Consider the following 27,462-nt stretch of genomic DNA (forward strand, 5'->3'; position numbering starts at 1 on the left):
TTAATGCCCCCGTGTTCGGGAGGCTGTTGTATCCGGGTGACAAATTTCAGATGATAGAGATGCAAATGTGAACCATGTGGGTTGATTTTTCTGTTTTTAAAGATAAAGCGGTGATATTGATGTCACACTCAGCTAGATAAGAGTCAAAATAGAATCTCGCTTTTCTTTTTTAATAGAAAATCTAAACTGGTTTTGCCAGGATTAACAATGACAAACAGTAAATCCCAGGAAAGAGAAAATGAATGTCGGGGCCGAACTAAAGGACTGGATTAAATGGATGAATTCCCCAATACCCGGGATCAGAAAGGAAGAATTTGTGCTAAGGACTAAAAGACATGATTTCGTCTCCGTCTTGCCGGCACCGGGGCATGAGCCCCCGTAGTTCTAAGACAGGATTCTGGGCTGTTTTGCTGAATGTTGGGTGTTTAAAAACAGAGACACTGTGCATTTGAGATCTTATCATTAACTTAAGATTGCTTTAGGATTTTTTTTTTTAGTTTAAAAAGACACTGGAAAAAATCAACGTGATTTTTTTCTACATCATGTCCCTAATGGATACTGTTTCTAGGTCGTTTCTGATTTGAGAGGCGACGATCGCTCAGCCCCAAAGCCGGGCACTGGGTGCTGTTACTGCCCAGCTGGCCCGTGGGGAGCTAGAGTTGCGTGTGGAGCTGAGAGGGGACAGGGACCAGCGAGAACCTGCAGGGGAATCACGGAGGCCGGCCTGGCTCACGTCACGGAAACACACGTCATTTGTTTCTCTGTCGCAGAAACCAGGCCATGTGTGACGAAGCCCCGTAACCCCAGCGTTCAAAGCTGAATCTCACACAATATTAAAAGTTGGGCAGGTGTTCAGAGAGGACTACGAGGCCGGGGGGGACGTGACACCTGAGGGAGAGAAAGGAGTGGGAACGAGGCAGTGACAGCCCCTTGCACGGGTCTCACCTGCACACACGAGCCCCGGGAGAACAGAGCAGCGTGTATCGAACACGGGCTGTTGGCCTGGCACAGTGGGACCCCCAGTAGTTACCATGTTACCACGTGGACAAGTTCCCATGTGCTCCCACGGAACACACGCCGTGGCAGGAAACACCCACACGTAGCTCTGACTCGGGTCCTCGAGTGCAGGACAGAGATGCTGTGAGAAACACACGCAGGGCTCCGTCGGGTGAGAGCGTGGCGTCTCTGTCCCCTCTCGCCAGGCGTCCGGATCAGCTCCTTCACCCAAGCCGACCTGGCCGCAGGGACCGTCCAGTACGTCCACTCCAGTGAGGCCGAGAAGCACGCGGACGCCTTCAGCTTCGCCCTGTCGGACGGGGCCCACGAGGTAGCAGAGGGCGTGGGGTCCGCCCCTGGGTGGCTGCTGATTCCTCGCTGTCTCGGAGCGGAGCGGGCAGAGCCGCGGGGACGTGAGGGCCGCGTGTCCCTCTGCGCTGAGCTGCGGGTGGGCACAGCCTCGCGGCCACGGGGCCCTGCCAGCCGGGGGTCCCAGGAACGGTGAGGAGGGAAGTGTCATAGACGGCACCTCCCCCCGCGTGCTGGGTCTGCTGGGGACAGGCCTGGTCTGTTCTGTCCTAGGTGACCCAGACGTTCCTCATCACCCTCCGGCCCGTGGACGATTCGCTGCCCGTGGTCCGGAGCTCGGGCATGCGGGTGCAGGCGGGCGGGAGGAAGACCCTTACGGACTCTGAGCTCCAGGCGGTGGACGCAGACACGGAGGTGGGGGCCCGGGGGGGCCCGCGGCAGCTACTGTGACCCCACGTCCCGAGGGGGGGTGGGCACGAGCTTCCTCGAAGGCTTAAACCACGGAAGGCACCACGGCCTTCTAGAAAAGAGAAACCAATGCAGCAGAGAGCAAATTGCCTCTAAACCCTTCCTGAAGCCCTGAATGCATTCGGCCTTTCCTTTCCCCTGGTCCTACGTAACGATCATTTTCACACGCTGATTTTTTATTGTGATTCACGGACAATCGGGCAGATCACGTTCCCCCCAGTGTCCTTATTGTTCCCTGTCAGGGTGGACAGGCTTCTCTGCCCTCGGGGACCTTGTCCTCACTCAGCCTTTCGTCCACATTTCTCCAATGGCAACTGATTATTGCAATTTGAGCCTCGTCAGAGACGAGGGTTTCTGCAGGGAAGCAGGCATGTGGAGACCACGCTCCCGTCCTCACGCTCCCACGTTAAGGCCACGCACATTCTGACGTGACTTAGCTCGCATGAAAGCGCACACCACGCTTACTGATTAGTTCTCTGTGCCGGCTCTGGGTCACTCACGCATTCCTTCCTTCATCAAATACTAACAACCTCTGGGTTCCCGGCTCCGCGCTGTCTGCTAAAGACAGAGCTGCGAGCAAAGCACATAAGTTCCAGGTTTAGAGAGTTTACAGCCTTCGGTTGGGGGAAAGGGCAGTAAAGAAAGAATAGAACTAGGCCGGGCACGGTGGCTCACACCTGTCATCCTAGCACTCTGGGAGGCCGAGGCGGGAGGATCGCTTTAGAGTCAGGAGTTCAAGACCAGCCTGAGCAAGAGCGAGACCCCATCTCTACTAAAAATAGAAATTAGCTGGACAACTAAAAAATATATACGTAGAAAAAATTAGCCGGGCATGGTGGTGCACACCTGTAGTCCCAGCTACTCGGGAGGCTGAGGCAGGAGGATCGCTTGAGCCCAGGAGTTTGAGGTTGCTGTGAGCTAGGCTGATGCCGCGGCACTCTAGCCCAGGCAACAGAGTGAGACTCTGTCTCAAAAAATAAATAAATAAAAAATAAAAATGAGAAATTAGCTTTTGTTCTGATGTGTGTAGGATACCGTATATAAGAGTTTTAGAAAAGTGAGAGAAAATGGATGGAAAGGAAATAGTTTTAAATGTCTATTTCGTATCAGCTTTGTAATGGCTAAAAATTCAGGCTTTCTGCTGAGCATAGTGGTGTGTGCCTGTCATCCCAGCTATCATACTTGGGAGGCTGAGGCAGGAGGATCGCTGGAGCCCAGGAGTTTAAGACCAGCCTGGGCAATATAGCAAGACCCCATCTCAAAAAAAAAAACCATCTCTAGGTTTTCCTTTATGACCTGAAAAAAACAAAATTAAAAGGTTTTTGTCTGTAACTAAAGGTACCAGAATATAATTCCAATTGTAGCAAACAATATAGGTTCTCTCTTTAGCTTTATTTTTTGGTATCTATAGAGAAAATGCCCTTGTTTTGTGAACGCCTGGTGTTCTGCCGCCCTTGCCCGGCTCTGGGCTGTCCCTGGCTCGTCTGGTCTCTGTGACGACGTCCCCTCCCCCTGCACAGGCCGCGTCCCTGACGTTCACCGTGGTGCAGCCCCCGAGGCACGGCGCCCTCGAGCGGACCACCGACGGGCAGCGCTTCCACCCGGCCCCCACCTTCAGCATGGACGACATCTCCCAGAACCGCGTCCGCTACAGCCACAGCGGCGGCAGCGCCCACGGCGACCGGTTCACCTTCACCGTCTCCGACGGGACCAACCCCCTCTTCACCGTCGAGGAAGGTGGGAGACAGGTGAGGGCGGAGGTGGGGGGGGCGGGGGCCAGCGCCTGCCATGGCGGGACGTGGATGTCGCCTCACGCACAGCCTTGGGTTCCTGTTTTGTCACTTTCTGGTAGGTTGGCCTGGGGCAGATCACTTTCCTGAGCCTCAGTTTTTCAGCTCTTAAATGGGCACAGTGATAATTAGCGGCTTCCAGCCGTAGCGTAAGGAGCAAAGGAGGTGGCCCACGTTCCTGCTCACACTGTTGGCAAACTGAGCGCTCGGTGAGAGGCGGTAGCTGCTGCTAATGCAACCTGAGGTTGCTCCTTTCTTCTTTTCCGTCCACCCTTTCCCCCTCGAATTTTCCTTGCATCTGATTTTGAAGCGATATCATGTGGCCCTAGAGTGTCTTTCTCTTTTTGAACTAAGTCACCTCGGTCCAACCGGAGTTTCTCGTTCTGACAAATGACCAAGAGCGTGGCTTTGTGCAAAGATGCCGGGTCAGTTCCGGCCCTGTCAACAGCAGCGAAAACAGGACGAGGGAGGAAAAATAGAAAATCTCTTCCCGTGAAAACCCCTTTCACGCCTGGCCTGACCCCGCATGGAGATTCTTGACGTTAGCTTGTTAACGTTGGTTTCTGTCCACCTTCTGTGAGGAGCTGAACAAGGGTCACACTCTGCTGTGTCCTCGCGGGGTCACACGGAACTACAGGCGTGTGGACGGCGGAATCCGGCGCGAGCACCGCTGGCTTCTCACTGCCCTTTCCAGAGTGTTCTCGCGTCACCAAGCTGGGTGGCGACGGGGCTGGGACGGCCCGGCTGCCCGGTCTTCAGCTCCCAGCATCCCCGGATTCCAGAGGTTCTGGCTGTGTGGGTCCCGTCCGTGCCGCGACTGACGTGTTTTCCTTTCCCGCCTCCCCTGTAGGTGGTGACGACGGCGCCTCAGCCGTTCCGCATAGACGTCCTCGCGGTGGATGACGGCACTCCCAGGCTTGTCACCAACCTGGGCCTGCAGTGGCTGGAGTACGTGGATGGCAAGGTAAGGCCCCTCCCGCCTGTCACGGCCACCCCGCCCCGCGTGGGCTGTCCTGCTCCCGCCCACGACGTAGGGTAGAACCGCGGTCAGCCCACGTGCCCGTCCTCCCCGGGAAGCCGCTTCTCCTGGGGTTGCCGAGCTGCGTGAGTCTGCTCAGGGTTATTCGTTAGCGAAGGTTGCGAGGCTGGCTCAGGTTCTGTGTGGCTTACAACGCCCGAACACAGAGGCAATTTGTGTAACCAAAGTGTCTGTACCCCCATAGCACCCTGAAATTTTTTTAAAAATTAATAAAAATAAAACAGCAATAAAAAGTAATACTGATTACTCAGATAAAACATATTAAGAAACTTTTTAAATTTTTTTAAAAAATAAAATGCCCCGACAAAAGCACTCCAAAAACACAGCAGGTCAAACAGGATGGAAGTTTATTGATTTTTCTTACGTACAGAGTGGCGGTCAGTGCAGGACTGTCTACGTGACCACTTAGAGAGGCAGGTTCCTCCGCCTGCGTTCCTGCTGTCCCCAGGTCCTTGCGGTGACTGAGTGAAGGGCCGTGTGCTGGGCAGAGTCGGGGACGGCGTGTTCGTCCGACTCCTTTGAGGCAGGCAGTGGACGTCGCCCTCGGACTGGATCATTCCCTCAAAGCTCCGGCTTCCTTTCAGGCCCCAAACCCCTCTTTCCTCAACTCCGGATGGAGTTAATCTCCCGCTCTGATCACCCTTTTCATATCTCCCGCTGTAGCTCCTGCCACGCTGGCCTTGCTCGGGGACCTTCCTTTCCCAGTGAGGCGTGAGCACCGCGTAGTTTCCGTCCTCGCAGCCTCTCCGGGCCCGGCGGAGCCCAGTGACTCCTCGCTGAGCCGAGTGAAATCTGAGCCGGGGGCTGGTTCTGCGTCATTCCCAGCTCAGGAATTAAACGTGACGGGTTTCTATTCCAGGCAACCAACGTGATCACCAGGAAGGAACTGCTGACCACGGACCCAGACACGGGGGACCCGCAGCTCGTCTACGAGATCACGGCAGGCCCCGAGCACGGCCGCGTGGAGAACAGGCTGCAGCCCGGCCGAGCCGCGGCCACCTTCACCCAGGGTGGGGACCGGGGACCGAGCCGCGGGAGAAACCTCTTCCGACGCCGCCTCCCCATCTCCCCATCCTCCTCAGGGCCTCGTCCAGCTCCTTCTGCCCAAGTCACCTGTCTGCAGAGAGATCTTTCAGTGAATTGTACTTCTGCTGATTTCTTTCCTTTTACTCTTAACTATGACAAAGAAAACGTCCTCCGTACTGAGCTCCCTCAGCTCCCAGGTTGCTTTGCGTTTTGGCCAGGCTTTCTGGAAAAGAATACATGCTACAGCTTCGTGTTCTTTAAAAACGATAGCAACAGCAACCAGAGTTTTCGAGAGATCTGTGATCCTGTGTGGCTCATTTATTTTTTTGTTTGTTCTCCAAGAATTATAGATTTTTCAAAAGACTTCCGCCAAGAAATTAAAATCAACACATGTAGGTTGCTCAACAGAAATACCTTCCTGTTTCGAATCACGTCAAGCGGCCATTTTGTGTTTTAACTTCTTATAAGCTTGTCAGATTCTTCTAGAACAGTTTTGAGGATGGACCTGATTGGGAGCAGTCGTTGCAAAACTGCATTGTGAAATTTCTGCTCCGTGTTTCCCTTTTTCTCGCCGTCCTCAACTGCGTGTAGCTGCGCTGTGTGTAGGGGCCGTTTGAATCCAACCCCAGCTGTTCTTTTTTTGTTTTTTTTTTGAGACAGAGTCTTACTCTGTCACCTGGGCTAGAGTGCCATGGCATCAGCCTCGCTCACAGCAACCTCAGACTCCTGGACTCAAGCCATTCTCCTGCCTCAGCCTCCTGAGTAGCTGGGACTACAGGCATGCGCCACCATGCCCAGCTAATTTTTTGTATATATTTTTAGCTGTCCATATAATTTCTTTCTGTTTTTAGTAGGGACGGGGTCTCGTTCTTGCTCAGGCTAGTCTCGAGCTCCTGAGCTCAAGTGATCCTCCCGCCTCGGCCTCCCAGAGTGCTGGGATGACAGGCGTGAGCCCCGCACCCGGCCTTCCCAGCTGTTCTTATTAGCACAGACCTTCCAAAGAGCCTTCTTTGGAAAGGATTGGCCTGAGTGTTATGCTGTCCACACAGGGGACAGGGTCAGAGTTCACTCTGTCACCTCGCAGATTTGCCCTTGTACATTCCACAGACGTTCATGGACATGCTTTTTGTCACAACCCCGGGACTCTCAGTTTGTAGCAGCGTAAGGCCACTTTCTGTTCGTAAAGACGGGTCTTCAGTTAGCACAGAGCTGCGGGGTTTTATTTTGAAGTCTGGCAGGAACTTTATTTCTGAGACTGCGGTGCTTTCGGTTCTTGGGAACACGGGTGTTGTCTGTAACCTGTCAGAAGCACAGACTGGGCTGGCGTGGGGGTCTGTGAGGCGTCTTCCGTCCACGGTGAATTCACAGTGAGTCTCTCCCCCCAGAGGACGTGAACCTGGGCCTGATTCGCTACGTGCTGCACGAGGAGAAGAGCCGGGAGCTGACGGACAGTTTCCGGTTCCTGGTGAAGGACAGCAAACCCAACGTGGTCGGCGGCAACATCTTCCACGTCCAGTGGTCCCTCATCAGCTTCAAGCACGCCAGGTACGGGCGAGGTGGTTCTTCCCATCCTGAGAAATGGGTCTGGCAGGCGGGGGGTCGGGAGGAAGCACGCTGGGCCCTCGCCACTGTGGTTTTGGTGAGGATGAGGATGGTGGCAGTGATGACAAAAATAACAGTCATACCAGTTATTGCTGGAACTCTGTACCCGGCACCACACGGGGTACCTGCCGAGCATCATCCTGTTCAATGCTTGCGATCGTGAGATGAATTCTATTCCCGTCCCCACGGCAGCAGAGCACAAGGCAGAAAGAGGTTAAGTAACGTGCCGCAACCTGGCAGCTAATGAGCAGGGAGACCAGGGCGTAACCACGTGCTTTGCTGCCTCTCATACGAGTATTTTTGGTTCTATCTTCAAGTTTTGGGAGATAATCCAGCAGAACTGATAGGAAAAATAAAAAGTAGGCATCCAAGTTGCAAAAATAGTCGCTGGCCCACACTGTCGATGTCTTTCCTTCCGTCTGTTTCCTCCCTGCTCTCGGGCCCGCGTCCTCCCCCGGCCCCTCGGGTTTCTCGGGCCTGTTCGTCCTGAGGGAGCAAACGCACGTCTGAGCACAGGCAGCTCCTGCCGACCTTCCTCGTCTGCCGGGGCAGAGAGGCCGACAGACACCGATTGGTGAAAACGGTGCTGAGCTTACAGGCTACGCTAGAACGAGGATTGTGATTTTTCTGGGGGAAATGCTCTGTACGTCTACGTTGCAGAGACTCATTATTCTAAGAAATCGACTTCATGATAATTCAGATAAAAATTGGAACTTGGGGGGAGAAAATGAAAACATACAGACTTGACTTCATGGGCCCCAGCTACTCCACACTTCCACACGCTGCAGGATTAGAGGAAAATGGCAACCCACTGTCACCTATGCTATGTTTTGCTGTAATTTACCTCTCGATTGTATGTTTTTCAAAATTAAATGATGTCAATCCAATTGATCGGTTTTTCGGGACAACCCTCTCCTGTTTAACGGACGGATGGGTACGGAGGGTCCCAACGCTGGCAGTGAGGACCGACCCCCCCCCCCCCGGGGCACGTGGCCCGCAGTCCTCACAGCCAGGGGACACAGGCCGGGACCAGAGGCCGTCCTCAGTGACGAAACAAAGTGCAGCTCGTGCCCACTCGCTGTGGCTTCTCCTAACCTAGATACTCACTGTGAATTAATAGCATATGAATAACTGGCTTGCTTTTTTTTTCTTGAGACAGAGTCTCGCTCTGTTGCCCAGCTAGAGTGCCGTGGCGTCAGCCCAGCTCACAGCAACCTCAAACTCCTGGGCTCAAGCGATCCTCCTGCCTCAGCCTCCCGAGTAGCTGGGACTACAGGCATGCGCCACCATGCCCAGCTAATTTTTTCTATATATTTTTAGTTGTCCAGCTAATTTCTTTCTATTTTTAGTAGAGACGGGGTCTCGCTCTTGCTCAGGCTGGTCTTGAACTCCTGGGCTCCAGGGACCCTCCCGCTTCGGCCTCCCGAGTAGAGTTGGCTTCCTACTTTGCAGAAGTGGTAGAAAGTCTGAGCTGCAGCTGAGTTAGTCCCGTCACCCCCTTGTTGCCATATACCTGCCTTTGCCCAAACACGTCTGTTACCCGGGGGGCCCCCATTCTCCTGCCTCCGTAGCTGCCCCGGCTCCTCCACACCCTTCCTGGAGGTCTGGGCCCAGAAGTCCCCGAGCTGCGTCACTGGTCGCCCTGTGAGCGGCGTCTTCCCTGCGAACCCACTGGCCCGTTCTGACACCCCCACCGCCCCGCACAGGGATGGCCCGTCCATCCTTGTTCTGAAACCCGGGGTTCCGGGCTCCCCGCGCTGCCCATTTCCCGGGAGACGCCGAGCTCGCTCCACGCAGGGCAGAGGCACCTGCGCTCACGGCTCCCTTGTCCCGGTGGTCAACTGTTCCAGGTGAACACGTCCCCCACCACAACCTGGCTTCTTAACGGAGCAGACTTCCTCTCTGAGCTGCCTGATGCCGGTCACCCAGCGGAAGAGACAGGCGTCACTCACGTGGTTTCTTCGCAGCCCGGGGGTGGATTTTCAGTTAGGGCCTTCTGTCTGCTTCCAGCTACAACGTCAGCGAGACGGCGGGGTCGGTCAGCGTCACCGTGCAGAGGACCGGGAACCTGCACCAGTACGCCATCGTCCTGTGCCGCACCCAGCCGGGCACCGCCAGCCCCGGCTCCGGGGTCGGCCCCCAGCCCGGGCGGCAGGACTACGTGGAGTACGCCGGGCAGGTAGGAGGACGGGGCACCTGATTGCTGAGGTTCCTGGGCCCGGGCCGGCTCCGGCGGAGGCTGTGACGTGGCTGCAGGTGGCACCTCCCGCATCGGTTTACCCAGCCGTGAGCATCCTGCCACCAGGAATTTCCCTGTGTCCTTCCCATCCTGCTTTGTCCCTCACGGTCTCTCTCTAACCCCCATTGCACCTCTAACTGCCAGAGCTTGAGCCGTTGTCTGGCTAATTGGTCTTTGCATTTTGCTTCCTGACCGAAAGGAGTCCCCAAGCACCATGTTCTACACGTGGGCCGTGTGTGGCTGTAGAAACACGGTGACAGCCCGCAGGTGGACAGGGAGAGCAGAGGGCAGTCTCAGGTCCACAGAGAGATTTTCAAGCCATCCGCACACCTGTGGCAGGTAGCGTCAGGGTGGTAACGAGAGGGAAAAGGAGAGACCTGAAAGCAGAAGAGAAGGGAGGACTTGAACAGTCAACTTCCTTAGGGCAGGGCCGGGGTTTGTCGTCCTTTCCGTAGGGCGGGAGGCCTGGCGCTTAGTAGGTATTTGGTCAACACTTTTCCAAAGCGACTTTGTTACTCTTACGGCAACACAAGTCTCTGTAGAGAGAAGCAGGCTCTGTCCCCTGATGGAGGCATTTCGGCTGGACTGAGCCCTGTACATCAGACATGAATGAGGAATTAGAAAGGAACAGATATGCCGAAGAGTCTTGTAGAAAATGATAGCACAGAGCATGTCCCTGTGTTTTTCAGGGAAAGACAAAAGGCTGCCAGTGTGTTCGAGATCTTAAGTAGAGATTTGTTAAGGGTTTCTTTTCGTTGAGGGCGTTTTGAAATATGGAGCTTAGTACGTAAAACTTAATGTGATTCATTGATTAGAGATGTACTAATAATTTTGTATTTGATTAAAGTGGCGTATTTTTTAGATTTGCATGTCCCTAGAAATTTATGACAATTTTTGCATGTTTCAGCTGTCTCAGTTTACACAAATACAGTCCAGGGCTGTTTCCTGTCCTTTCAGTTTTGGGCAAGTCCACAGCCTTGGTTTCACTTGAAGGTTTTATCTTATCTTTCTTTCTTTCTTTTTTTTTTTTTTTTGGACAAAATAAAACCAGAATACATTCTTATCTATAGGTTCGCAATTGTGTGCGTATAAAATAATTTCTCTGTTTTGTTCCAAGCTAAATTCACTCACATAATAGTTCTAGCCCATTTTGATGGCAAAGGATTAAGTTAAATGCAAAGTTTAAAATTAGTCTGGCTTGTTTATGATATAACTTTCTATGAATTTCAACTCCATTACTCAGTACACTGGGAGTCTGAGTCAGTTTTAACTGTACGAGTATATCATGCTGGCAGTGATAGCATCCTGCGTTTGCTCGGTGCTTTAGAACATACTCAGAGCTCCCGTTACACGGGACCTTCAGTCCCCCCATACGCACGTAAAGTGGGAGTACGATTATCCCTGTTTGCAAAGTTTTGTGACCTAATCCCACGTGGGAGCCACAGAACCAGACTTGAGGCCAAAACTTCACACTCAAGGTCAGAGATCTCTCCGGTTAAACGTGCCACAAAGAGAAAGGGACCTGAGTAGCCAAATGGTGACTGTCCTGTCCCGAGTGAGTGAATAAAACAGGATACACGAAGCTGTTGTGTGCTTTCTGCAGTCACCGAAGGGTGGGAGGTGTGCCTGCTGTCCGTGTCCCTGTGAAACAATCAGCCCCGCCGTGCAGGTGACGAGCGGGAAGAGGTGGCTGGATGTTCCCGGTGACAGAGCCGGGAGCTGGGGCTGGAGGACCGGCTAATTCCCGGCTCTGCCCTCCGGACTTGGTGCTCCTTTTCCTTCTCCAGGCAGACAAGCAGGGGAGGCTGAGGCTCAGCCTGGCGCCTGCTGTTTGCTCTGCGACAGGTGCAGTTTGACGAGCGAGAGGACACCAAGTCCTGCACCATCGTCATCAACGACGACGACGTGTTTGAGAACGAGGAGAGCTTCGCGGTGGAGCTCAGCCTGCCGGCGTTCGCGCTGCTCGGGGAGCCCCCCCGGGCCAGGGTCGTCATCAACGACGCTGAGGATGAGCCCACCTTGGAGTTCGGCAGCAAGACCTACCGGGTCAGCGAGAGCGCCGGCGTCCTGTACGCGACCGTTGAAAGGAAAGGTCTGTTGGCGTCGGGTGACGGGGGCTACAGTAATGGCTGAGCTGCTTCGAGTTCCTTCCGTGTGCCCAGGGCTCATGTCTGCATTCACTCCTGTATGTGAGCACTTACATGTAGGAACTCACTCATCCCACACACAGCCCTAACGGGGATCCACCCGGAGCGAGGGCTGTCGGAAGTTCCAGCCCTTAGAGCTCCCGTTTATTACTAAGTTGGATTAGAAGACTGGTTACATTTAGCCTTGCAAATGATTTACGGGTCGGTGTTCCTAATCAGTCACCCGACCCATAGAACATTTAGTAACCTTGGTCAAGGACGAAGTTGTGGTTTGTGAGGACGGGATTTACGTCTTCGTTCTTGGAAAACAGAAATGTGCTCACAGGTTTCCCTGCAGGGGAGTCCCATAGGCTCAGATGAAAAATGAACTGTGGGTAAGAAATAAAGGGCAATTCCTGTTTTGTTTTGTTTTTACTTGACACAGAATAATTGCACATGTTTATAAAGGGGTAATTCTTGAGCAGTTGAAAATCAAAACAGAAATCAGATGGATTTGTAATTGTGCAAAATTGAGGCTTTGACACACATGGAAATTAACGCCCCTTCAACGCTACAACACGACTGTAAATGGCGATGTCAGATTTCTTTACGGAATTGCCAGCTGGGTATCAGTGCAGCCAACACGGCAGACGGCACAAAACCTTGGCGATGCTGCTTGGGAAACAAGCGAGTCCCGCTGATTGCTCTGGGCCACCAAGCCGGGCCCAGAATAGGCCGTCACGGGGGGCCGTGGCAGCTCTAATAGGGAAAGTCGTTTGTACAGAGAAGAGATTTTATTTTGCTTTGTCTTTCTCTTTCTAAGCTGGCTTCTCTCTGGAAATTCAAGTGCAGAAGTTTATCCAGAAAGGCACCGAGCTGTGCCCACGGCACTGCCTCAGGACACGGTTACTTTGCTACTTAAAGCACCAAATCCGTCTCTTATCTGTCCTCCCGCTGTGGCCGTGGGTGGTGGGCAACGAGTCTCATGAATTAACAGAGCACAAAATCCACCAAATGGGAAGCCCATTTTAGGTGGTTTGGTGAAGTGTCTGGGGCATATGAAATCCTCGAGTGGTTTCTACCACGGGCTTAAAGGAGACTGCAATTCAGGAAGGTTTCATGTCAGAGTTTGAACAGAAGTCGTGACTGAATGTGTCAGAGGGAACCAAGCTCATGAAGGTACCAGAGATGTTTAAATCTCAGAAGCGCTTGTTCCAATGCTTGGGGTTTCTTGCGTTTGTATTTCAGGGGACGCGAGCAGCACAGTGTCTGCCGTTTGCTACACGGTCCCGAAGTCGGCCATGGGGAGCAGCCTCTCTGCGCTGGAGTCGGGCTCTGACTTTAAATCCAGAGGGCTGTCTGCCGAGAGCCGCGTCGTCCTCGGGCCCGGCGTCACCAGCTCCACCTGCGACGTCGTGCTCATCGATGACAGCGAGTACGAGGAGGAAGAGGAGTTCGAGATTGCCCTGGCCCACGCGTCGGACAACGCCCGCATCGGGAGGGTGGCGACGGCCACGGTGCTCGTCAGTGGCCCCAACGACGCCTGCACCGTGTCCCTGGGCAGCGCGGCCTTCACTGTCAGCGAGGACGCAGGTAACGGGGGGCGGCTCCGGGTCCCCCCACCCGGCTCCCGGTCCCTTTCTCGGGCAGCGTCCTCTTTAGGTGTGAGAACGTCCCTGAGACGTGGCGAGTACCGTTACTCAGGGAAACCACTGTTGGTCTGGGGCGCGATGCTCATGTAACGCCAGGCATCGAGACCAACGAGGGCAGGCGGGAAAATACAGCGGGTTCTTGCTGTGGTCGCCAGCGGCCGAGTCCGTGGGCTGCCCCTGGGGCCCGGGGGGACCTGGCGCTGGGCATCTGGCTCGTGCAGGAGGGAACGTGCCCTGTTGGGGATGGAGGTGAGTCGGTTAACGACTGCGACCTGCTGAGACAAACCCCACAGGTGGAACGTTCTCCTCCTACGACGTGGGCCGATGGCTCCTCCCGTCGCAGCGCACAGGGTCGGGAAGTGTCCCCTGCACGGTGCCGGCGGCCATGCTGAGTGTCTGCGGATCTGAGCCTGGTCAAGGCCTTCGCCTCTTTAGAGGGATCTGGGGGATCCCGGGAACTGCTGTCCTTGAGCACTTGCTGAACGCCGGGCCCGGCGCCCCGTGTGTTCCGCAGTCTCACTCAATCTGCTGAGAGCACTGCATAGAGGGTTCAGCTTTGCCTGGGGCTGGGTGGAAGGAAAAGGAAACATTACACAGAAGAGCAAATGGAGGCCCAGAGAGGTGAAATAAGTCGGCGGCGGTGGAGCAGCTTGTACAGTGGCAGAGCTGGGTTAGAACCCAGACCTCTCTGCTAAACCGTGTTTCCTTCCCAGACACAAACACCCAGCCAGGACCCCTTGTCACCCACAGCGTATAGGGCATGAAACGTGGTGATCGGTCGGTTTTCGTGAGCCTTCTCTCTGACCTTGACTGTGAAAACAGCTCAGTGTCTTTGGGACTTCACAAGGCCTGATGTCACAGCAGACCAGGGACGAGCTTCGTCCCCGAGACAAACAACAAGCTCGTGTGGTTTAAGTGACGATGTGCTTCGATAAAACAGGGAAATCAGCCCAGCTAGGAGCTTCTAATTAGGGACATTCAGCTCCAGGCCCCACAGAGTCCCCCAGCGGTTCCTCCCTAATTGACTATTTTCTGGCTCATCCCTGAGGCCCTGGTCCCTGGGTTTCTCCTCCCTAAATCGGCGTGAGATGTTTTCCAGTGGACCCTTCCCCTGAAGTGCGTTGTTCTGCGAAGCCCCAAGAATGTTTCCCCAGAGCTCTCTCTGGCACCACCTCCAGGAAGCCCTCCTCCAGGTCTGCGTGGTCTTAGTGCCAGTGACAAGCAGGGCAGTGACACCCCTCAGCCTTCCCCAGAAGGGACACCCGTCCCTGACGTGGCTGTGGACGAGCTGAGAGGGACGAAGCTGTCACGGCCGCAGGGGGGCAGACACTGATTTCCCGCGCGAGGCTGACCGTGAGAATCTCTTGCTCCTGATTCAGGCACAGTGAAGATTCCGGTTCTCCGCCGCGGCCCCGACCTGTCCACATTCACGTCCGTCTGGTGTGGGACGCGGCCCTCGGACCCCGCGTCGGCCACTCCGGGCGTGGACTACGTGCCCAGCTCCAGGAAGCTGGAGTTTGGGCCTGGGGTCACCGAGCAGGTGCGTATTCAGCAGTCAGCACACCAGGGTCACGGGGTCACAGGGTCACAGGGCCAACGGGTCCGTGAATGTCGCCTGTGGTCTGTTTCCAAGCTCTCCTGAAGACTGGAAGCTCCCCTTGTGACATTATTGTCTTTCCTTTCCTTAAAAACATAAACCTGCACACAGGAGAAAAAACTTAGGAGGGATCTTCTACTAACTCCCCAAGTGGCCTCTTTGGCATCAAGTATCCAGCATTGCAGATTTAGGACAGAATCTTCTCTCGTTTGGTGTAAATATCTAGAAACAAACTCCCAGGAGCACGTAATAAAGAGATTATCATTTTATGGGTTTTCAAGACCTTACTGTGAGGCCACAAAGAAAGGCCGGCGGCCCCCATCGTCCTGTTCCCCCAAAGGCAAATGGCTGTCGGGCGTCGGGCCAGCTGCGAGGTTCGCTTTGGTTTCTCTTCCAGGATTGCACCTTGACGATCCTGGACGACACGCAGTACCCGGTCATTGAGGGGCTGGAGACGTTCGTGGTTTTCCTGAGCTCCGCCCACGGGGCCGAGCTGACCAAGCCCGTCCAAGCCGTCGTTGCCATTAACGACACGTTCCAGGATGGTGAGAGGCCGGGGTGGTGGCTGGTGGTTCAAAATATGTTTCTGTTTCTTTAACTTCCGCCTATGTGATGTTGGAACTCATCCACGTTTGCATTCAAGAAATGTGTGTGTGTGTTTATGTGTGTGTGTGTCTGTGTGTTTATGTGTGTGCATGTACATGTGTGTGTGTGTGTCTGTGTGTTTATGTGTGTGTGTGTCTGTGTGTTTATGTGTGTGTGTCTGTGTGTTTATGTGTGTGCGTGTGCGTGTACATGTGTGTGCACACGTGTGCACCTGAGCCACATACATGCACACACTCTATGTAGAAATGTGGGCAAGAGCCGCTCGCGTCCCTGGGGCTCTGCCAGCCACAGAGAGGTGGGTGAGCTTTGGGCCCGTCCTCAGGAAGTTCCATGTGCAGCTGGAGAACCAGACCAGGAAACAGAGAAATTGGGACGTGGCTGACAAATGACCTGACAGTGCTGTAATTCCGGAGCAGAGAGACCTGGACCGTAACCGTGTGGGAAAATCATAGATGTCACGAAGGAGGTGACATTGAGGCAGAGTCTTCAGGTGTGACAGGAGTTTACCTAACAGCTAATAAAGTCCACGAGAGACATAGTGTGTACAGGAACAGCGTGTTGGGAGACGCACATTTGCGAGGCAGTGAGACGCTTTTGCTCTGGGCACGGCAGGAGCTGAACAGAAGAATGAAGTGGACAGACAGGTTGGAGCCAGGGTCTGAGAGGCTTTGTGTTCCAGCCCGAGGCCCTTTGTAAGCAAAGGGGACCCAAACACTTAAAAGCGGAGGGGCGGGGTGCGTTTTGTTTTAGGAAACTGATATTGGCAGGACTGTGGATGATGTGGATACAAAGAAAGTATCCGTCACTGGTGACAATGTGACCAAACAGGAAAGGACAATTGCTCCTCAGGAAGAACTGATGACATTTAGCATGGCCAGAACTTTAGGATCCCTTGTGGGATCTAGAGTTGGGTGGAAAAGATCAGATCAAACCTTTCCCGTAACACATGGGGACCCCAGCGGCTGAGTAGGGCCCGGGCTGCCACCAGTCACTAGGGAGCAGGGCTGGGAGGGAAGTTCACACCTGTTTACCCCAAAGTCCCTGCTTGTAACCACGATTGCACTGTGGTCATTCCTGAAGTCAGATGAGGATTTGGGTTATAGAAGCAGAGAGAACTCTAGAACAGTGGCCAGATCCAGCCTGTGGATGTGTTTTGTTTGCCCCGAATAGTTTTGGCTTATTAGGGAATTTCTTTTGATTGTTTTATGAGTTTGCTATTTTAAAATTGAGGAGCGATCACGTAAGAACGCAGATCTCTGGGTTCATTTGAAAATGAGAAGATCTGGCGACAAAACACTTCAGCCCTTTGAGCAGAGCCTGCCCCTCCCCCTCCCTAGGTCCCCTCGTCCCCGTTGTCTCCGGGGCCTCAGGACCAGCACGAGTGGCCGTTCGTCACCGGACTTCACAGCTGTTTTCCTTGTCGTAGCCCTAAGAGGAAAGCGAAGTCTCTATCCCAGCTCACTGTCAACTTTTTTCTTACAACTGTCCCCTTTTTTTGCTTATGTTACCTGCCTGTGTTTGAGATGTGACTGCATATTGAACTTGAATAGAGACAGGTGTAAAACTGGTTTGTTCTGTGCCGTTGGCACCGCACTCACTGTGGGGCGGACAGGGCGGTGACCGCTGTGTCCCTCCCCGCCAGTGCCCAGCATGCAGTTTGCCAGGGGTCTGCTCCGCGCGGAGGAGAAGGAGGGTGTCCTGCACGTCCGTGTCACGCGGAGCGGGGACCTGAGCTACGCGTCGTCCGTGAGGTGCTACACGCAGAGCCTGTCTGCTCAGGGCTCGGAGGACTTTGAAGAGAGACCGAACGCAGACTCCTCTCGGATCACGTTTCTGAAAGGGGAGAAGGTCAGTGGGTTCGTGGCGGCTGAGGGATGGGATTCTCCTCTTCCTCGTTGCCTTTATCTGTCCCCAGGGGAGTCATTTAGACAAATTCCGAAAATTCTCAGAATTTCCTTATTGGAGTTGACCCTTGAATAACGCAGGGCCAAGGACACTGAGCCCCCACACGGCCAAACATTTGTGTCGAACTTTGGACTCCCCCAAAACTGAACTCTAGTAGTAGCCCGTGGTTGGCCGGAAGCCTTGCTGATAACAAACAGCTAACTACCATGTATTTGCTATGTTAGATGTGTTATGTGCTATATATCCTTATAACAAAGTAAGCTAGAGGAAAAAGGCTAAGAAAATCGTAAGAAAAAGAAAATATATTCACTGTTCATTACGTGAAATAGTGAATCATCATGAAGGTTTTCATCCTCACTGTCTTCACGCTGGGTCTGCTGAGGGGGAAGGAGGAAGAGGAGGAGGAAGAGGAGGGCTCACTCGTGCCGGCTCGGGGTTGCAGGGATGGAGGGAAATTCACGTCTAAGTGGAGCTGCAAGTTCAGAGCTGTGTTGTTCAAGGGTCGGCTGTGATTGAGAATAGTTTTAATAATGTCGTTTTAATAATTCCTTCTTCGTCTTCCGCTTACAACTAAGTATACATCTCATTGGTTCAGCTAGGAAGTTTAGATAATGCGTAACATGCCTAGAACTCAGCAGAATCAAACGAATTGAGGACTCATCTTAATCTGAAATGATGTTAGAGATGAACACACTCCACCAACGTTGCTCAGAGAGAAAGAGTCAGTTCTGTGCCACCTGGTCCCCTGTCCCCGGGCAGCATATATCCTAGTACAGAACCACCAAGGTAGATGCTGAGCAGAGTCAAGGCAGTGGGGTGTTCTCTTGGAAATGCACGTGAAAGTCACGCGTGTGAGCACAGAAACTCACTGCTAGACACGGCTGCACCAGAATCAAAGCCTGCAGCCTCAGGGTGTGTCGAAGGTACAAACTGAATCACAATCACATTTTCCCATTTCTTAGTCTCAGTTTCAGAGGACTGAGTCAGTTTACCCCTTGGTTCGTGGCACATCCTCATTGCTCAGTACAAGGCCCGTCTCTTATTTCTATTTGTTTATCCATTTTATTTTACCCCCACTCTCTGGCCACGTTCTCCTCCCCACTCATCCATCTGTCGTGTTTAATGTGCTCCTCTTAATCCGTGTTGTTTTGTGTGCATGATTTTTAACTTATAAAAATGCTCCTGTGTTACAACTTTTTCAATCTTTTACTGATTTTACTCAGCAATGTATCTTAAGATCTTTCCATGTGGTTCGTGTCTCCGTCTAATCTGTTACTTCGTAGTATGTCGCGGTGTGTCTCTGCTACGTTTTACTCCTGTGCTCAGCGAGAGGCCGTGAGGAACCTCGGACGGCACCCGGTGCCTCCCGACACCCTGTTTCCACGCGTAACACTTCCATGTGCATGTTCACGTGTGTCACCTACAGACCTGAGCGGGGCTTTCCCTGGGTGTGTGCTCAGGAGCACAATTGCTGGACTTAGGACATGCGTGTGCTTAATTGAAAACACTGTGTCAGAGTACCTTCCGGAATGTGGCTGGAAGTGTGTGAGGCTTGCTGTAACCCGATATCCTGTCTTTCACTGACCACTCTTCATCTTTTGACTTTCGGCCTATTTGATACATATAAAGTTACATCTCATTTTAATTTGCATTTCTGTACTGACTAATGTTTTACGTGCCTGCTGGCTTATTGGATTTCCAATAAGTTTAGAAGCTTATTTTTATCCTTTGTTCCTTATTTTATTGTGTTGTCTTTTTCTCACTCATTTGCAGTACTCTCTTGCATATCCTAAATATTAGTTCCTTGCCAGTTTTAAGACATTTTAGACACTGGAAACGTCTTTTCTTTTTCTGCCACTTACCTGTTACCTTTGTGGTGTTCTTAGTTGAACAGAAATCTTCAATTTTGATACAGTCACATGTATCAGATTTTTGCCTTGTGATTAGACCTTTTGAAGATTAGCGTAAGAAGTCATCACCCATTGCAGATCACCCCAGATTTTTCCTCTGTTCATCTTGACTATCAAGAAAAGTGACAGCTTCCTTGTTTAGGGCTCCCGTGACAGGTACACACCTGTGACTCATAAAGACCTGTCTTGGCCGTGTACTTTGTGGGAATTTCGCTGGCGGCAGGTTGAAACAAACGTGTGTTCTAAAACACACACAAACACTACAGATACAATCTTCAGCTTTGAGTCTACATGTCTGTGTTTGTTTTAAGTTCAAAAGAGGATGCTCTGCCTATCCAAGAGTTAGTTTTTAATTTAATGAAATTATAAAGCAGATACAGCATAGTGGTCCGTGTGTCACCCACATGACAATCTATTAGTGTTTCCAAGCACACTTTGGAATCTTCGTTTTCTTTGGCTTGCTAAGCATATGTCTCTGGAACTTGTCATTCACTAAAATGTTTTTATTTTTTAAGATCTGAAGAGTCACTACTAAATTTATGCTTTCCAATAAGGAGTTCTTACTGTAAGAAAGATGTGATAGAGGGAAAAAAAAGACCGCAGAATTCTTCAGGGGCTTAAAACTGGTTAGCAAGGCACATGTAAATGTTCACAGGGCTTTCTACCATCCGGTACAACTTGGGAAGTGTGAGCGTGAAACCTCTCTGCTCACGTATCCTCTGCAGTACTCTTGGATAGTGGATTCGAAGTGGTCCCGCTAAAAATATCCCACTTCACATCACATAGCTCTACTATTGAGGCTGGTATGTTATCCGAAATGTTGTGACCTTATTTTACATTTTCTCAAAAATACAACCCCAGTAGAGACTATTTCATGTGAGAAGCGTTTGATTTCTTTCCATCAAGGAGGGGTTTGGATTGCGTTCTCAGACTCTCAGTACTCAGCGGTTTTCAGATAAGATGCCACTTGGCAGCAGATCTGAGAATTCTTTAGCATTTCAAGGTATCTGTAGCCTAACAGGAAGCCCTCCTGAGTTCCTTATAAACTAGGCACGTTTTACAAAGGAGAAGGAGCGTTATTCAGCTCTCCGGGAAGTTTAATCAATATGCTAAACCCTCATTGTCAGAAATCCACCCACTGCACCATGTGCAAATGCACGGAGCAGACGAAATGTGCTCGGCACACGACTGTCTGCAGGAGCTTTCCGGTGGGTGGTTGTGTCGATCTTGCTTCCCTGACTCATCGCCAGGAATTCAGAATGGGTTGGGGTGTTCCAGTACGAGTCTTCACATACAGGTGGGCCCCCTCAGGCAGGAACTGTTCAACTTGAACATTCTATTTCATGAACAAAGCCTTTCGAATTTGCGTTAACTCTTTGATGCTGCAAAGAAGAAATAGCATTTTCTAGGAAAACCGAGCAACGTCCTGGTATCTTGCCACAGATTTTGGTTTACCTTGTGCCCTTGGCTCCAGGTGAAGAACTGCACCGTCTACATCCACGACGACTCCGTGTTCGAGCGGGAGGAGCAGTTCAGGCTCCGCCTGGGCCACCCGCTGGGCAGCCACTGGAGCGGGGCCCGAGTCGGGAAGAACGACATGGCCACCGTGACCATAGCCAACGGCGAAGACGGTAACAGGGGACATTGCCTTTACTTGCCCTTGGGCTGATGGGCTACGAACTGGTATTTTATAGTATTAATGATGTGATTATTAGTGTTTTGAAAAATGAAAGTGCTGTGAGAGTTGCCCACTGACAGTAATCTCCGAGTATTTATATAAAACGTCAGCAGCAAATGATCACCCTCTACAGAGTGGCAGCAAGTTCATGGGTATTTTAATCCCATTATTCCTGCCACGTTGCCAAGAGACAAGGGAGGAGTGTGGGTAAAAGCTGGGACGGAAATGCTGAGACAGAGAATTGACACTACGTAAGTCACCGCAGTTCCGGAGCAGGACTGGAAATATTACACACTCGGAATCAGGTGAATCCAGTGAACTGATTTAAAACACTTCCGTCTTCCTGGAAAAGTCTAATTTCTCAGTTTTCTTCTCTCTAGTGGATTTGGCCTACAAACCTAAAAAAACTTTATATAGTCAGGTGTTGGCAAAGAATGACCCAGGCTCCAGGGAAGACAAAACCTATTTCAGAATCAGACATAATTATTTTACTGAAATAGATATTTTAATGAATTAATAGATGGCATAGCAAATAGTAATAGGTGTTTTTGTTGAATATTTGCTGTGTACCAAGAACCGTACTGACCATATTATTTCATTCAGTCCTGGCAGTAATCCCTGGAGGTAGGTGGTGTTGTCCTCATGTAGTAAGTGAAGAAGCTGAACCTCAGCAATAATTTGCATTCTTAGCTACAGTGAGTAGCAGAACTGGGTGTTAAACCTTATTTTGTCTGATTCTAGGATCTACACTCATAACTACCACGAGAGTCAGGGAGACTCTTAGGGTTTCTAGTGGAAAATCAGGCACTAACTTGAACATTGGGTAAAATAAGAAAAGCCCGTCTTGAGGTCAAACTAGTCCTTTACCCAGGTTCAAATCCCAAAGTGAACCTCTCCCAGGCACACGGAAAACCCGGTGATTTCGGCTCCGAGAGGTCACCAATTCACACTGTGGCCCAACGACCCTCCCAGCCTTCAAAGAACATTCTTATTCAAAACCATACAGTCTCAAATGAGGCTTATCTTCTACAGTTAGAAAGATTTGACTTTCTAAAAGGGAAAGAGAAGGAAACAAACATAAAGTTTAGAAATTTCTGCAATGTTCTGTCATACAAATGGCATAAAATTTGTCATTACTCTCAATTTTCCCGTCTTTTTATCTCACTGTCTAGCACCGCCCCACCCTTCCCCGTGAGATATAATAGGACAGAGAGCATGATTTGAATATTCTGGTAAAAATCAATATATTATTAGTAGTAATTTCCTAGCAGTGAGAGCAGTCCCTAGAACCAGACTGCATCAGGAAGGTGTGTGTTCCTGAATCGTCCTTGTAGCTGGTCCCTGAAAGCAGCCGTGCTTGGCTCACGGCTTGTGAGATGTCAGGAAAGCGGGGGATGGAGGGTGAGAGCGCTGGGTGGGAGGAGCCAAAAGGTCAGAGACGAGAGGGGGGCTTGGTCGATTTGAGTAGGATGTAAATGAGGTACATTATAAACCTTAGGAATCCATGTCTCATAAATGAGTATCTATTGCACCAAAGGCCCATGTCTCAGGACCTTGATAAATCGAACAAAGTTTTAAAACATCCAGTGAACTAGATGCCCAGACGGGAACTTGGCCTTCATGCATTGCAAAGTCCCTAAGAACGTTTCCCCCACCGTGTTGCTTTTCACAAGGAACATGTGAGAACTAACTCCCACGGGATCACAGATAGAGTCATTTTTCCGGGACGGTGCTCGGTGGTAAAGGCTGACTGAGTTCTATGGCTGCGAGCCGTTTTGCCTGGGTCCCGTTAACTAGCGTGAACATTTCTGGCACGAGGTGTTTTCCTGGGAGTCGGGTCCTTGCTGCTGTTCTGACTGGCTCTTGCTCTCCGGACCGTGTCTCCTCAGCGCCCACCGTCGAATTTGAAGAAGCTGCCTACCAAGTGCGGGAACCGGCAGGGCCGGAGGCGGTTGCGGTTCTGAGCGTCAAGGTGGTCCGCCGAGGGGACCAGGACAGGACGTCCAGGGTCCGCTGCAGCACCCGGGACGGGTCCGCCCAGTCCGGCCTGGACTATTCCCCCAAGAGCCGGGTCTTGAAGTTCAGTCCCGGTAAGCAAACGCCAGCCCAGTCTGTGGGTTGTTGTTTTGTTTTGTTTTCTGAGACAGAGTCTCGCTCTGTTGCCCGGGCTAGAGTGAGTGCCATGGCGTCAGCCTAGCTCACAGCAACCTCAAACTCCTGGGCTCAAGCGATCCTCCTGCCTCAGCCTCCCGAGTAGCTGGGACTACAGGCATGCGCCACCACGCCCGGCTAATTTTTTCTATATATATTTTTAGCTGTCCAGATCATTTCTTTCTGTTTTTAGTAGAGGCGGGGTCTCGCTCTTGCTCAGACTGGCCAATCTGTAGGTTTTATTTCGTGGAAGGGCGAATGTCTTGCATTTGAAGAGAGGAGTGAGCAGAGAAACAAGAGGAAAACAGTAGATCCAAGAGCATAAAGCATTAGTTAAGCACACATGTGACATCGAAGGTAAAATTCTTAATTAGTAAAAATGGCAGGGAAAAAATAGGTCCCTTCCTTCAGAACATGCTGGCGTTTTGGTTCATTTAAAAGGATTTTTTGTTGGCCTAAAATTTAGTGGAGTCGATGGTGTAAAAGAAAAGGCGCACGTTCGGGGACACTGGACTCCGGAAGGCGCAAGCCCCGCGTACAGGTGGTTTGACATCTACCGGGAAACGGGACTCTCGGTCACGGGCTTTCCAGAAACGCTTTATCTCGGAAACACGGAGATGAGTCGGGGAAAAGGGAGAGAGGGGACAGCTTTGAAGGCATCTGTGGGTACAGGCGCCACAGCCAACAGGAGCTCGTGCATGAAGCGTAAGAGGGAAAGAAAAATTAAGCAAAAAAACTCGTAACCAGGGCGAGGTGTACTTTGGATCATAGATTTGTGTCGCTGCCAGCCAGTGCCAAGCAGGGGCCGTTGGTCCTCTCGTGGTACTGAGCGGTAGATCTGCAGTCCCGCGCTGCCACCACGGGTGGAATCCGGTCTGTGAAACAGACACCTCGCCGGAGAGGGGCAGGTGACCGGCCGCCGCATCTGCAGAAAACCTCTAAAAAGACAGGGTGCATCTTAACACGGCAGCAGGGCCAGCCTGCCTGGCCTGGTCACCTCCCCTCACGAGGCCTCTGCTCTCTGTTCTGTCCCCGGCGAAGGTGTGGATCACGTCTTTTTTAAAGTCGAGATCCTGTCCAACGAAGACCGGGAGTGGCACGAGTCTTTCTCACTGGTCCTCGGCCCAGATGACCCGGTGGAGGCGGTTCTCGGGGACGTGACCACGGCGACCGTGACGATTCTGGACCAGGAGGCGGCAGGGAGCCTCATCCTGCCGGCACCGCCCGTGGTGAGTGGCCTGACCGCAGGGTCGCTGCACTTGTCCCCGGGGGTGGCAGACGAGACCCTGAGAGAGCCGGGACTTCCAGCGCTCGACTTTCTGCTCTTCCGACACCACGTTCTCAACCTCGGGCGACCCTGCCCCCGCTCTCCCCGCCCAGGGCCCATCTGGCACCGTCCGGGGACAGTTTCGGTTGTCACAACTGTCACAGAGGGTTTTGCTGGGCAGAAGCCAGGGTGGCTGCCGAACACCCTGCAACACTCAGGGACAGTCCCCAACAACAAAAAAATCATGTGACGTGGATGTCAGTAGTGCTGAGGGTGGGAAGCCTGTTCTGACCCTAGAGTGAGACCGAACCGTGTGGATGTCTTAGTCTGATGAGGACAGAGGGTGACACAATTGATCTCATCGCTTTGGTGGGACCCAGAAGAGTGAGGAAGTAATACGGCCTCATCTCAAATATCCCCCCCCACAGAACCAAGTCTCTGCAGAGATGCAGGACTGAGCAGAATGAATTAAATGTCTTTATGGTTAAAAGGAAAGTGCCTGGAGGTTGCCAGGGAAATTTAACCCGGAGTAGGGAAACAGACCAAGCCGTCTCCCCTCCCTGAACTGGCGTCTGATGCAGTAGAGGGGAAGGGTTATTTCAAAGTGTGTCTCTGTTTGACCGTGGAAGAAATACACGACCTCTGTTCGCTCTTGTTTTGCCGAGTGGACAACCTCATACCATCAGCAGTTTAATGCAACTGTGAAGTGGCAGCTGCCGTTCGTGGTCTAGCCTGAGCTCCACAGGCGGCAGAATGAAAGTGGTTTCCCACGAGTGACGGTGTCTGGTTTAGGGACGCGATTAACAGACCGTCAAAGCTGTCAGCCAGGCGGTAGGAGAGTCCCCTCCACCACTGACCATCTGCAGTGTCTCCTAGGGGCACCTGGCAAAAAACCTGTGAAAACTTCTCTTGCTGTGTTGTAGAGAGTCCCTGGACGTTCGGAGAGCTCGGGGGTCTCTGGGGAAGGGTCCTGCCCGTGGTTTTCTGCCCGTCCCGATGCCCAGCCTGAGCCGAAGCCGCGTTGCCGTTTTACAGGTGGTGACGCTTGCCGACTATGACCGCGTGGAAGAGGCCACCAAGGAAGGAGCCAGGAAGTCCCCGTCCCCCGGCTACCCGCTGGTCTGCGTCACCCCCTGCGACCCGCACTTCCCCAGGTTCGCGGTCACCCAGGGGCGCTGCCGCGAGGCCGGCATCAACCAGACGTCTGTGCAGTTCAGCTGGGAGGTGGCCGCCCCCACCGACGGCAGCGGGGCCCGATCTCCCTTTGAGACCGTCACCGACAGCACACCGTTCACCAGCGTCAGCCACATGGTGGGTCTGGGCCTGGCCTGGCTGGGGAGGGACAGGGCTGGCATCGTCCTGTGTGACTCAGACTCTTTGAGTCTGCGCGTGGCGTGTGGAATTTTCAAAAAAAGCAGGTGCAGGCCGTCCACATGCAGTCTGTTCATTCTTGTGTGTGAGGACAGGGGACGCAGGGCAGTGGAAAGAGAACTGGCCGGGCGCCGTGGCTCAGGCCTGTGATCCCAGCACTCTGGGAGACCGAGGCAGGAGGATCACTCGAGGTCAGGAGTTTGAGACCTGCCTGAGCAAGAGCGAGACCCCGTCTCTACTAAAAATAGAAATTAGCTGAACAACTAAAATATATAGAAAAAATTAGCCGGGCATGGTGGCACATGCCTGTAGTCCCAGCTACTCGGGAGGCTGAGGCAGGAGGATCGCTTGAGCCCAGGAGTCTGAGGTTGCTGCGAGCGAGGCTGACGCCACGGCACTCACTCTAGCCCGGGCAACAGAGCGAGACTCTGTCTCAAAAAAAAAAAAAAAAAAACCATAAAGGAGGTTTGGTCTGATTTGGGCCAAATACATACATTTAGCAGATTGCAAATCTGTGGTTTTATGCCTCAGTTTTCCTCCTGGCAATGAGTCGGTGACTAACACCCTTTACCTTGGTTTCCTTTGCTTTATCTTTATTTCTTCAATTATTTACTTACTGCCATCTATTATAGGCATTTTTGTAAGATACCACAAGTCCCTTCTGGACTAAGTTCATGTCTATATACATCAGTAAAGCGTTGGCAGCTAATTAAAAAAAGTTGAATGGAAGCATCTCCTTTAATTTTTAATGAACTTCAGTGAAAATTGTTTCTATGGGTAGAATTTATGAGTCTGCACGCTGCTGTGTGGGAGGCCTGTGATGCACGGGGCGACTAGTTAATTTCCTTGGGACGGATGGATGGACGGACGGACGGACGGATGGACGTATGGATGGACGGATGGACGGATGGATGGATGGATGGGTAGATGGACGGGTGGGTGGATGGACGGACGGATGGACATATGGATGGACGGATGGACGGATGTATGGACGGGTAGATGGGTGGGTGGATGGACGGATGGATGGATGGGTGGATGGACAGGTGGATGGACGGGTGGATGGATGGGTGGATGGACGGATGGATGGATGGGTGGATGGACGGGTGGATGGACAGATGGACGGGTGGATGGATGGACAGATGGATGGATGGGTGGATGGACGGGTGGATGGATGGGTGGATGGATGGATGGATGGGTGGATGGACGAGTGGATGGATGGACGGACGGGTGGGTGGATGGACGGATGGATGGGTGGATGGATGGGTGGATGGACGGGTGGATGGATGGATGGGTGGATGGATGGATGGATGGATGGGTGGATGGATGGGTGGATGGATGGATGGATGTACGGACGGACGGATGGATGGGTGGATGGATGGATGGTCTTCGTAGGTACCTTGTAGCAGACGGCACGGGGAGCAGCGTCAGGGTGATGCTCACGTCTGGGGTGACTTGTTTCTCCCGGCAGGTCCTGGACAGCATCTACTTCAGCCGGAGGTTCCACGTGCGTTGCGTGGCAAAGGCCGTGGACAAGGTGGGCCACGTGGGGACCCCCTTAAGGAGCAACATCGTCACCATCGGCACAGACAGTGCCATCTGCCACACCCCCGTGGTGGCTGGGACCTCCAGGGGCTTCCAGGCTCAGTCCTTCATCGCGACCTTGAAGTACCTGGACGTCAAGCACAAGGAGCATCCGAACAGGTCAGGCCGGGGCGCCTGCCCCACCGGGG

The 27,462-nt window shown here is 52.4% G+C and overlaps 1 protein-coding gene across 1 annotated transcript in view; it reads left to right on the forward strand.

The window, feature by feature from the left end:
- FRAS1 (Fraser extracellular matrix complex subunit 1) overlaps window positions 1-27,462 on the forward strand; it is a 244,094-nt gene that overhangs the window by 206,147 nt on the left and 10,485 nt on the right. The window contains exons 48-64 of the mRNA XM_045536896.1: window positions 1,203-1,327; window positions 1,579-1,719; window positions 3,294-3,521; window positions 4,414-4,527; window positions 5,462-5,612; window positions 7,014-7,173; window positions 9,241-9,409; window positions 11,315-11,561; window positions 12,844-13,188; window positions 14,627-14,787; window positions 15,242-15,389; window positions 17,093-17,298; window positions 20,740-20,896; window positions 22,833-23,033; window positions 24,136-24,323; window positions 25,397-25,672; window positions 27,201-27,433. Of these exons, the coding sequence (XP_045392852.1) occupies window positions 1,203-1,327; window positions 1,579-1,719; window positions 3,294-3,521; window positions 4,414-4,527; window positions 5,462-5,612; window positions 7,014-7,173; window positions 9,241-9,409; window positions 11,315-11,561; window positions 12,844-13,188; window positions 14,627-14,787; window positions 15,242-15,389; window positions 17,093-17,298; window positions 20,740-20,896; window positions 22,833-23,033; window positions 24,136-24,323; window positions 25,397-25,672; window positions 27,201-27,433 (3,250 nt within the window). The remainder of the gene's footprint in view (window positions 1-1,202; window positions 1,328-1,578; window positions 1,720-3,293; window positions 3,522-4,413; window positions 4,528-5,461; window positions 5,613-7,013; window positions 7,174-9,240; window positions 9,410-11,314; window positions 11,562-12,843; window positions 13,189-14,626; window positions 14,788-15,241; window positions 15,390-17,092; window positions 17,299-20,739; window positions 20,897-22,832; window positions 23,034-24,135; window positions 24,324-25,396; window positions 25,673-27,200; window positions 27,434-27,462) is intronic.

The sequence above is a fragment of the Lemur catta genome, chromosome 24 (assembly GCF_020740605.2).
Source record: "Lemur catta isolate mLemCat1 chromosome 24, mLemCat1.pri, whole genome shotgun sequence".
Lineage (NCBI taxonomy): Eukaryota > Metazoa > Chordata > Mammalia > Primates > Lemuridae > Lemur > Lemur catta.